Below are 11,931 nucleotides of genomic sequence, written 5' to 3'. Positions count from 1 at the left end.
CAAGCAGAAGTTAGCAAACATTTTTATTCCATTATTCCAACTTGGAAATGTTCCTTTATCTGTACTTATCAGGCTTCCATTTAGGAGCTGAATAGTTCAAAACATCTGGAAAACAAAATAGTTCAACAAATTGTATTCCTGTTAGAGTTCAAAGCACGGAGTCCATAATCTAGGGGCAGTAAACCAACATCCCGCAAACTAATTATTGTTGAATTTCAGTAATGAGTATTTATATGGCTCAGTAATGGACATTGGCTTCACAGCAACACCCGATGAAAGTTGCCATTGATGAAACTAAATATAGTTCTCTATTTGTAACTTCTGTCTTTAATTAAAAATAAATAAATACTAAAGCATCAGCCTTGGATTTTTAGAGACCAAAATTCTTTATGAAAAGCTAATTACACAGCTAATTATATATACCCAGGAACAAAAGTCAGAGGAAAAATGTGGCATCAGTAGAGGCCATGGAACATCAACAGTCATTATCCCCATTGGTGATTCCCAAAGGGATATTCCTAGTCCATACTACCAATGGGAGCAGACAATTGTTCACTATGAGTTTCCAGTAGCATGAATGAATTCTAAAATCAAACGGAGCTCTGGTGCATTATAAGTCTTCTGTCCCATGAGAATTAGACACAAGGAATGTATCCCAATTAATATGTTCCCCAGATTGTATTGTATTGTATTGTATTGTAGTAACCATATTATGTGAACAGATCTTTACACCAGATCACTGAAAGAGAAAATTTGGGGCTTAGTGGATAAATTTTGGGGCTGAGTGGATAAACTTGATCATGGCCTACTTCCTTGAAAAAGGCTTAGAACCTGAAAGTTTCATTTTTTACTTCTGAACATTGATCAACAGTAACTTAAAGTTACTGTTTCAGTAACTTAAAGTGACTGTGGAAACCACATGAAACCGTTTATGTTTGGAAATGTTCTGAATGACAACAAAACTATGACTGGAGTACACATGGACTCTGCGGTATTCCAGTATGTTGCTAGCCATTTACCCCCTGACACAACAAATTTCACTGTGCTTTAGATGATGGCATCAGAGGTGGCTTCAGTGTGGACATGTACTCATTCGGTTGCATACCCTCCCCACCACACACTTTATCTTGAAGAACTGTCAAGAGGACAGTTCTGGATTTGAACTGTCAAATATAAAAATTATGATGAACCATAACAAGAGAGAGCTTGAAGTTGCCAATCAAAAACACCTGGATAGCACACATCACCTAGTGTCCTCCCCAATATGATGAGATGTCATGTTTCTATTTACGTTTTAGTGACAATGCATTAATTTGCATCTATACTTATTAATAACCTTATGCAAATTTTATGCAGATTTGTGCTATTTTCTCCCCCCCCATGATGAATTATTATTATTAACAGTCCAAAAGTGTCCACCTCAAATTGTCACCACTTCAATTCTGCTCAATACAATTGGTTCAAAGGTGCTTGCATCATCAAACACATTGCTTCAGATTCTGCCCCTTCCCCCAACAGGCATCCCTTTTCTGATCTCTAATAGTGTGAATGAAGAAATGAGGTAATATAGATTTGGAACTAGTAGATACCCATCCTAGTCCTGTTTATTCTACTAGGAAACAAATGTATCCCCAAATGATACATTTGCCTTTGGGGACTAAGGTGATACAGCATTCTGCTCCTTTAAAAATATATAGCACGTTTCTAATTAAAAATCAAGGTGAGGGCAGCCTCCATTCTTAACTTCTGCTCAGAAACGCAAAGTATAGCTACCATAAGAAATAATTTCCAAAGTTTATATGTCAGTAAGGGATTAATTATCCTATTCACTAGTAGTTTAACAGAACTATGGAAATTCAAAAGTATGAACAAGATTTATAACTTTAAAGATAATGTAAATCAAGGCCTGCAAGGACTTTTTAATAGTGTTGTCTTTATATTCTCAAGTGAAGAATGGCTTGGAAATTATACTCCACACAATCACAGTGACTGAGTGACCAAGCAGCCCCTGCTTTGCTAACACAGAAATTTCTTTCACATTTAAGAGGTAGGTGAGGAATTTCTTTATTCTGAAGGGTATCATACACCCTTACTGTATTATCAGGTGCTGAATTAAGTATGAAACAGGGGTGCCAACTTGAAGAAGACACATGACACAGTGCACACACACCATTTGAATGGGAATGCCTATCAGCTTTGTGGGGGCCTGGCTGCCTCAAACCTTTTATAGTGGGGACAGAAGCGCCCAGGAGTTGGCTCCAATGGTATGAAAGGAGAAGTACAAGTGGACAAATAATTTAGATTCTCTTGTTGCATGTTTTTAGGTTTTAGTAGAATGGGGTTGGCTCTCTCTTTTTCTCTCATTTGGGACTGTATTGTCTTAACTTACAAATGAGTAGTAGCCCTGTTTCCACTGGCTGCACTGTGTGTAAGTCCCTTCAGCACAATCGGTCTTATCTCTGAGTAAACATGGATCTGATTGTAATGTTAATAGAATTATCACAGGGGTGGGGAACCTGTGGCTCACCACATATTGTACTTTGACACATATCAGCCTTGACCAATGGCCATGCTGCCTTGTGCTGAGGGCAGTTCAAGTCACATCTGAAGGGGGGCCTGTTCTTCATCTGCAAATGATCTCATAGCAATGTACAGTAGCTGATTTGTGATTAGGTGTGCTGATGAATATTAACACTGAAAGAGTAGTTAGGGTGACCAGATGCAAAATAAGACAGCAATACTGAGCCTCTAATAGCAAGTAGACCTTATTTTAATCTAGCAACAATTTTGCATGGCTATGAAAGATACAGGAACACTACCCTCCTTTGCAGTAAGTTAAACTATTAATTTAAGAAATATTTTAGTTGGTCCTAGAGAAGATGATGATGGAAGCCTCTGTGTCTCATCTCTCATTCTGCAGCACCCAGATGAAATGAGTGCTGCTAGATCTAGGCTGATGGAGAGGCAGATAGATGTGAAGTATCACCACTTCCTTGGCTGCAACCTCATAAAATATGGCCATGACTTGGGACATGTACTTTGCAAACTGTCTTTTTAGAGTAGAGTATATATCTTTTCAGTCTTTTCAGTTAAGACATTTTATTGTGCAAAAGTAAATACATTTAAGGATTAATGGAAATTGATTTATTTTTTGAACTTTTTGCCTATGATAAAAATCAACTTAAAGGTATTTATCTTCTTTTTTAAAAAATAGAAATGTTCAATGAAATTCAGTCTTGATAAAAATGAAAAGCTAAAAGATGTGGTATACCAAATGACATGGAGAATATTAAGCATTTTTGGAAAAGCTAGCTCCCTGCAACTGCTATATAAATGTTAGGCTTTAGAATAAACTTTGAATTGTAACTTTAAATTATGACAAGCAAATGTAAAACACTAAGGCAACATGATGTAAATTAAAGCATTAGGATGAAGTTTGAAGTTTGTATTCTGAATATGTGAAAAAAGAATTGATTGATTGAAGTGGGACATTAAAAAGTTATTATCTGGTCACCTCCACATTATCCTAATCCACCCCAGCCAAACAGATCACGGGATTGGGGTTGCACTGTAAATCAATTTAATAGAGCCAGTGCAAAATGTATTAAATAGCTATTAATCTCTTTGTTTGTTGCTTTACCTTCAGTATATAATCCAATCCAATAATCTTGAAGAAATGAAGTGGAAAAACCAAACAAGTGTGATGGAATTTATCCTCGTTGGTTTTTCAACCATGCCAAATATAGAGCTGTTTTTGTTTCCCCTAGTCTTGATGATGTACATTGTGACAGTGACTGGGAACATCCTCATCATTGTGGTTGTCATGATAGATCCAGCTCTTCAATCTCCAATGTACTTCTTCCTGAGGAACTTGTCCTTCATTGAGATCTGCTTCACTTTAGACACAATCCCTAAAATGCTAGTCAACCTTCTGCTGAAGCATAAAAGTATTTCTTACATCGGCTGTGCCATTCAAATGTCTGGCTTCTTCTATTTTGGATGTGCTGAGTGTTTCATTTTAGCTGCCATGTCCTATGACCGCTATGTTGCTATCTGTAACCCCTTGCACTATGCCACTGTCATGAACAGGAATTTCTGCCACAAGTTGGTGGGTGGGGTGTGGGTCATTGGCATTCCCGTATCACTATTGCAGGCAGCTTGGATCTTTAGTCTCCCCTTTTGTGGACCCAAAGAGGTCAATCACTTTTTCTGTGATGCGCCACCAGTACTGAAGTTAGTTTGTGCTGATACTTACTTATTTGAAATGCAAGCCCTTGCCTCTACGCTCTTGTTCCTCATGTTTCCTTTTGTACTTATCCTGATCTCCTACATACGCATCATTACCACCATCCTCAGAATATCTTCAGCAGAGGGCAGACACAAAGCCTTCTCTACTTGCTCGTCTCATCTCATTGTGGTGACATTGTTCTATGGAAGTGGGAGCATTGTCTATCTGAGACCCAACTCCAACTATTCCCCAGAAGTCAAAAAAATGCTGTCTCTATTTTATGCAGTCCTCACACCCATGCTAAACCCCATTATCTACACTCTGAGGAACCATGAAGTGAAGGTAGCCATGAAGAGAATTCTTGGTCAGAAAATCTTCTCATAGACTACAAAGATGTGTTACGGACAACATGGAGATTTCCTAATGTCAGTTGAGGAACAGATATTGATATAGTCCTGGCTGTTAGAAAAAAGAAATATCCAGGCAGTTCCTTTAGACAACAGACAGAAAAAGTTTTGGAAGCAGTCAGTTGCAGCTCATACTGTATAGCACCATAGAAACTGTTTTTGACATAACTGTCACAAAGGGCTACCATATGTCCTTTTTCCCCAGGACATGTCCTCTTTCTCATGGGTAGAATCATCATAGCGATCCATAGTTAAAAGTAGAAGTCAGCAAATGTGTCTTCCTTTTTGCTCTTCAAAATATGGCAACCCTACCAGGGTGAAGTAACCTGTAACCTACATTTTCACTACAGCTAGTCTATTTTTTATATAACAAAAGTAATAATGATCTAATTATGTAAATGAATAAACATGTTACTCTGTGTAATGGTGTGGAAAATGCCCTTTTGCACTGCAGAAATGCATGCAGACTGCATAAGCCTGCTATGTTTTGTGGTTTCTTAATTGATATATTTTCTAAAGGAGCATACTTGTATTTAAATAACCATACTTGTCATAACTCTTTAGCTTAAAAAACACAGAGGACAGCTAACAGTGCTCTTTCAGATGACTCTTTACCTAGTGCATCATCAAATATCAGCTCTCTGCTAGGCTTCTGTTTCTTTCTTTCTTTAATGCTGCAACTGGTGGCAACTGGTCTGGAGCCATAGTGGCAGAGCACCAGAGGTAAGGCGGCAGCTGGCAGCAAGGGGACGAAGACTGGGCAGCAGTGGGCAGCATGTCACAATGGCGGTGAAGGGTGGTGGTGATGGGAGGGTGCCAGGCACCCAGAACAACATTTTGTGGGTGCCCAGCCCCCTAGCGCCCTCTGGAATTGGCACAAGTGCCAGGCTCTAAGAGAGCCTGTTGCATGGGCACCTGGCCATGCCCCCTCAAAAAATGTACCTGGGGTCACAGCCCCCCCCCCACTATGCCGCTGATTCATGGGGAGGTTCCACTCAGCATTACCTGCCACCCCCTGCCACCCTTTTCCTGAGCTGCCAGTGTCTCCTAGCAAGCAGGGAATGCCCTGCCCTGCCCTGGCTGCCCATCTCCAAGGTGACTAGCAGAAGTATGGAAGCTGAGCAGGGTGTGTTAGCCTGGCAGGGATCCAGCACTGATAGTCCATAAAGTACTTCATGGTTATGGAAGCATTTCACAACCTAAAGAGCCACTGGCAGCAGGGCATGCCTTCTCCTCCTCCCTGCTGGCTTCCTTTGGGGAACATATAATGCTGTATATGAGACTTCATTTTTCTCCTGTCATGTTCCCCACACGATTCTCCACCACCCATGAGCAACTACTTTATGGACAGCCCCTCTAGGTGAGGAAGGCTCCTCCCTGCCCTGAAGGATCCACATTGCTCTCATGTAAGTCATGTGGCTTTCATGGAGAGTGCAGCCCCAAAAGACGTGCATCCCAATTTCCCTCTGCAGGATGTTAGAGGGCATGTCATAGGGCAGTGGTGGTGGACCTATGGCACCTATGGCACACTCTGAGCGCCCTCTCTGTGGGCACGTGCGCTGTCACCCCAGCAGGGCCATAACTGTCAGGAGTTCAGCCTACACTCAAGTAGGACCCTGGCAGAGATACATGCCCAACTGGCATGTTCCCTCCCTCCTGGTTGATAGTTTGGGAGCTTCATAAGCTTTCTTCAGCCTGAACATCACAGCAACCGATGCCAACCAACACCAGCACACTTAGAGATCTGCAGAGTTTGCACACTTGGTGTGACAGACCTCAGCAACTCAGTATTTGGGCTAATCTACTTTATTTACTTATAAACACACACGGAGCACTGCAACATGGCTCCCTCTCTCTGTAGCATCAGACAGCAAAGAGAAAAAGAAGAAAGGACAATAGTCCCACTTCACGGAACACAGTAACACAAACATCCTGTCTCCATCACTTCCCACTCTGTGGAGTCAAAACATACACCATCATGTGATAGACATTAATCTCATGCAGAACTCACTGACTGCAGTCATGGAGCAGGAATTCTAACAGTAACTTCTGTGCCGGTCACGGGGGAGGAGGAGGAGGGGAGCGCTCGCACGTGCCGTCCAAAGCCTGCGGTACCAGGGCCTGGCGAGCGAGCGAGGGGCTGAGGAGGCTTGACTTTTGATGCTCCAGGGCCTCCTGCCAGTCTGTTTTTCCTACTTGGGAGTAAGCCATCTTGAGTTCAGCAGGGCTTAACACCCAGGTCAGTAAGCATATAAAGATGACAACCTAAGAAGGGACTGTTGGGTTTACGTGTTCTCTGGGCTTTCCTGCAGAAGCCAACAGAGAAATTCATTCTGTGGAGGCTGTGATCAAATGACAGCTGAAGAAATGGCAAACAACAACAACTTCTTCTTCTTCTTCTTCTTCGTCTTCTTCTTCTTCTTCTTCTTCTTCTTCTTCTTCTTCTTCTTATTATTATTATTATTATTATTATTATTTATACCCTGCCCACCTGGCTGGGTTTATTTCTTTATTTATATTTATTTGTATCTGCACACACAGACAATCATTATTATATCATATTAAGAACTGGGAGAGGGTGGCTTTTAGTACAGCCCTCCAGTGTACACTAGTGTCCAAAATTGTGGAACCTTCTGGAAAAAACGTATTTCCGTGGTTTGATGGCTCATAACACCACTTTGTAATACCAGTGCTTTATTTTCTGTGGGGACACAGGGGGACATATACCCCTAAACATTTTGTAAATTTAGCGGGAGAAGAAATTCACTGTATTTATTCTTCCTGATTTGAACTGCATTTATTTTTCCCCGGTGGTGATTTCCTTGAGTCAAAATGAGACTTTTTTTAGAAGGGGGAAAAAAAGCACTGAGTTATACCATAAAATTATATATCAAGGGAAAGATAATTTAATGAAGAATGTAATGCAATAACTTTTATGAAGGATTATTTATTACAACAGCAGTTACAAAGAAGAAAAGTGAAAAACAGAAAAAAATGGGATATACTGGTTAAATTGCCATGTTGGCACTTTGCGATAAATAAGTGAGTTTTGGGTTGCAGTTTGGGCACTCAGTCTCTAAAAGGTTTGCTATCACTGTAGTAGTGGGTCTCCTAACAACTCTCAAAACTCTTAATAAGCTACATCTCAAATGATTATTTGGGGTAAATCAGGATTGTTTTAAATTTATACTGCATACTTACTAGTCATTGAATATGATTTATTTTAGTCTGATACAACTCCATGCTTAAAGCTATTTTCATTGTATTGTGGTTATTTTTATTACATCTTTTTACAATTTCAAGGAATTTTTGCATGTTTTTGTGTATCTCCACCCCCTCTCATATATCCCCCTTTTTTGTAAGGGAAAACAGAACAGAAGGGGCAGGTTTCCATGATGTACACTGTACCTAGTTGTGATTCAATTAAGTATTTGCTGTTTGGGTCTGTGCTTTGAATGGCTAAGACTAAGTTATGCATGAACAACAACAACAAAATCCAATACTCTCCAGTGTGGTGTAGTGGTTAAGAGCGGTAGACTCGTAATCTGGGGAACCGGGTTCGCGTCTCCGCTCCTCCACGTGCAACTGCTGGGTGACTTTGGGCTAGTCACACTTCTCTGAAGTCTCTCAGCTCTACTCACCTCAGAGTGTTTGTTGTGGGGGAGGAAGGGAAAGGAGAATGTTAGCCACTTTGAGACTTCTTCAGGTTGTGATAAAGCGGGATATCAAATCCAAACTCTCTTTTCTTCTGTTCTTTGAATGGGTTACAATTGAGCTGGCTGCCTGTATGTCAAAATCCAATTTCAGCATGCTATTTACTAGGAGCAGGAACTGTCTTTTGTGCTTCTTTTAGACACCACTTTATACATTCTGGTCATGCTCAATCTGTGGAAATTATATAGTACCGGCAATTGAAAGTATACTAACTTATCTTTATTGCTTCCAAACATTATGATGAATGAATGATCAACTGTGAAAAAATAATTCTCTGTTCATGGTCTTGGTCACCATCCTCTTAATGGCACCATTTACTTCCTTATTCCTTAGGGCATAGATAACAGGGTTCAGCATGGGCGTGATGGCGGTGTACACTAAAGCCAAGTATTTGTCACTATCCTGAGTCTTAAGTGATTTGGGCCTTAGATAAATCAAGCTGCCACTCCCATAGTACAGGGTCACCACCAAGACATGAGAGGAGCAGGTGGAGAAAGCTTTCTGACGCCCTTCCGAGGATGTCATCTTCAGGATGTTGGAAATAATCAGAGAGTAGGACACAATGATAAGGGAAAAGGGGGTGAAAATAACTAGGATGGCAGCTGTAAAGAGCTGCATTTCATACGAAGAAGTGTCAATGCATGAAAGCTTGAGGAGTGGTGGGATATCACAGAAAAAATAATTAATTTTGTTTGATCCACAGAATGGCAGAGTGAAAACCCAAGCTGTCTGAAGCAGAGACACCAAGTTGCCCATGAACCACGAGAGGACAGTCAGTGAAAGGCAAACTTTCTGGTTCATGATGATTATGTATCTCAGTGGTTTGCATATGGCCACATAACGGTCATAGGCCATAACAGCCAGGAGGAAACATTCTGATGACGCTAAGAAAAGCAAGAAGAACATTTGTGTGGCACATCCAGTGTAGGAAATTCTCTTATTCTCTGATAGGAAATTAACCAGCATTAGGGGGAGGGTCACCGAAGAGCAGCAAATGTCCAGGAAAGACAAGACCTTCAGAAAGAAATACATTGGTGTGTGAAGTGATGGATCTGCTATGACCATGATGAAAATGAGCATGTTCCCCAACACTATTATTATGTAAACCAATAGAAAGACAATGAACAAAAACAGCTGCAGGTCAGGATGATTCATTAAACCCAAGAGGACAAATCCATTCTCTCTTGTAGCATTCATTGCTCTTGTTTGACTCTTCTGGAAGAAGAAAAGAATGCAAAATGTGTTAAAGAAAGCTTAAAATAACATAGGTAAAGGTAAAGGTAAGACTCTGGGGTTGCAGCGCAAATCTTGCTCTATAGGCCGAAGGAGCCAGCGTTTGTCTGCAGACGGCTTCTGAGTTATATAGCCAGCATGACTAAGCTGCTTCTGTCAAACCAGAGCAGCGCACAGAAACGCCGTTTACCTTCCCACCAGAACAGTACCTATTTATCTACTTGCACTTGACGTGCTTTTGAACTGCTAGGTGGGCAGGAGCTGGGACCAAGCAACGGGAGCTCATCCCGTTGCAGGGATTTGAACTGCCGACCTTCCGACCGGCAAGCCCTAGGCTCTGTGGTTTAGACCACTGTGCCACCTGCATCCCTTAAAATAACATAGGAAGAAATAATTCCAATCACTGAAGCAGTAATAAAGTATTTGCATATTTACTGCTGACAGTAAAAGCAGCAAGAAAGCACTGTGAGATTGCATTTTGTTTAGTTAGTATTGTATGTAGTCATCAGACTGTTAGAAAGCAAAAGTTTCACAATCTTAGTCAACATGATGCCTCCATGATGTTTCAGACAAAATTCCTATTAGCCCCAGCCAGCATTGACATGCTTAGAAATTATAAGATTTGCTGTCCAACAGCGTGTGGAAATGACAAGGTTTGGGAAGGCTGCTCTGGAGAACACAGGACAGAAACCATTTAGAGATGGCTTCTGCGAAAGAGATGACAGAAAACCACAGGATCTTTGAGGAGCCACATGTTAAAAATTGTTTCTCTTAATAGCCACATCCAAAGATTTCATGGAACATTTGTCAAGATTAGTACAGTATTCTTGCAACATCAGGGCTGTTTTAAATAGCTCTACATAGCCTCAATGACCACAGTGCAATTTGTTCACATGGAGTGACATATTGCATAGTGGGGCATTCTTTTCATATTAGCACAAAACTGCTGGAAGAATAGCATTTCTGCTATTATCATAAATATAACTTCAAGTGATCTAAATTAAGTGAACAAAAAAACACACAAAAATAACACACCCAACAACAACCAGACAATACAGCACTGAATTTTGGTGGAAAAGATGAATTGCAGAATGTAATCACTGTTATTTTTAATGTTGCATAATCCGGCTGAAGTGATTTTTTTTGTGCCATTGTATTTCAATGGAAAAGATAAGTCTTCCCTCTGAAAACTGTTCCTAATAAATAAATTTGGGGAAGTAGTTATTTTTTCAAATTTTTTTTTTAAAGTATGAACATGGTCCACCCAAAATTAAAGGCTTTTCAGTCACACTTATTTCAACAAGGGAGGTTTAAAGACCATGGTGATTCTGTCTTTGAAGTTACTGGCATACGGTGGTGCTTAAGACATGATTTTTTCCTTATACATTTTATCACTGAGAAGCCAACATGATAGCAATAGTTTAATAAATCTCACTCTTACATAGAAAGCTTATTATGTATGCATTCATGCAGTATTAATTATTGTAGAAACCTTTTAATATTATACACAAATATTTGGGAGTAGGACCCTTTGAACTTGGTGGGACTTACTTCTGAGTAGACAGTAAATAGAACTGCATTGTAGATCAAGTTGAAGTCAAAATACATTGGATCTTTCTATATAGGAAAACAGTCTTGGTTCTTTCTCTTGTTATTTTTTTTTGTAGTAAAGAGTCTCACTTACCAGCATAATGAATGCAAATAAACACCAGTGCAGGAAATGCCAGCTGAAATTTCACAGTGAAGCAAAATAAAACCTTGAAAGAGATGGAAACGTGGATGGATCAGGTGGTTCTTCCACACCCAGCTGTTCAAATGAAGAAGAAAATAATAATATAAAATAATTTTTCTAAAACAGGGAAATTTCCTTTCATTTCCCAATACATTTCGGATTAAAAAATACTGAAGAGTGAACAATATTTAGTCTCTCTTACTCTCATTACTTTCCGCTGATAGATATCATCTGCCTATAGGATGGGCAGACTGATTTCAGAGGCATGTCTCAGACCTCTGTGTGCCCCTAAGGAGCAGGATTGTGCAGGAACCTAGGGGATTTCTAATAAAGTTTACATCCTGTTCTCTATCAGATAAACTTTTGTTCCATTTTCCAGCAATAAAAGTTAATTGAATAAGTTATAAAAGTTGTTCAATGACTTCCTCCCACTTTGAAATATCATTTTCAATCCCATTTGTCTTATTTACATTATAAGATCATTTCCTTCTCATTTGTTTCACAACAGTCATCTGCTGTAAGAAACTATGGTCAGTAGCCCATTTTGGCTCACCAATCAGTATCATTCTGGGGAGGTGGAGACTGAAATATGTGACTTCAATTGGATGCCTACAATG

General features: G+C 40.1%; 2 protein-coding genes across 2 annotated transcripts; one reads left to right on the top strand and one right to left on the bottom strand.

Annotated features, from left to right (window-relative positions):
* Positions 1-3,676: 3,676 nt before the first annotated feature.
* On the top strand, positions 3,677-4,637 carry LOC310691072 (olfactory receptor 10A7-like; the record flags this gene model as incomplete). The annotated part of the gene is made up of 1 exon (XM_083470672.1): positions 3,677-4,637. One exon carries the CDS (start codon positions 3,677-3,679, stop codon positions 4,610-4,612), a length of 936 nt encoding a protein of 311 aa, XP_083326798.1. The 3' UTR covers positions 4,613-4,637.
* A 3,964-nt stretch (positions 4,638-8,601) lies between these two features.
* On the bottom strand, positions 8,602-9,546 carry LOC310691692 (olfactory receptor 10A7-like; the record flags this gene model as incomplete). The annotated part of the gene is made up of 1 exon (XM_083471557.1): positions 8,602-9,546. One exon carries the CDS (start codon positions 9,544-9,546, stop codon positions 8,602-8,604), a length of 945 nt encoding a protein of 314 aa, XP_083327683.1.
* Positions 9,547-11,931: the final 2,385 nt, after the last annotated feature.

Source organism: Podarcis liolepis (genome assembly GCF_965112155.1).
Source record: "Podarcis liolepis genome assembly, chromosome: 13".
Lineage (NCBI taxonomy): Eukaryota > Metazoa > Chordata > Lepidosauria > Squamata > Lacertidae > Podarcis > Podarcis liolepis.
Note: the sequence above shows the minus strand (reverse complement) of the source record. Positions and strands in the feature narration are given on the sequence as shown.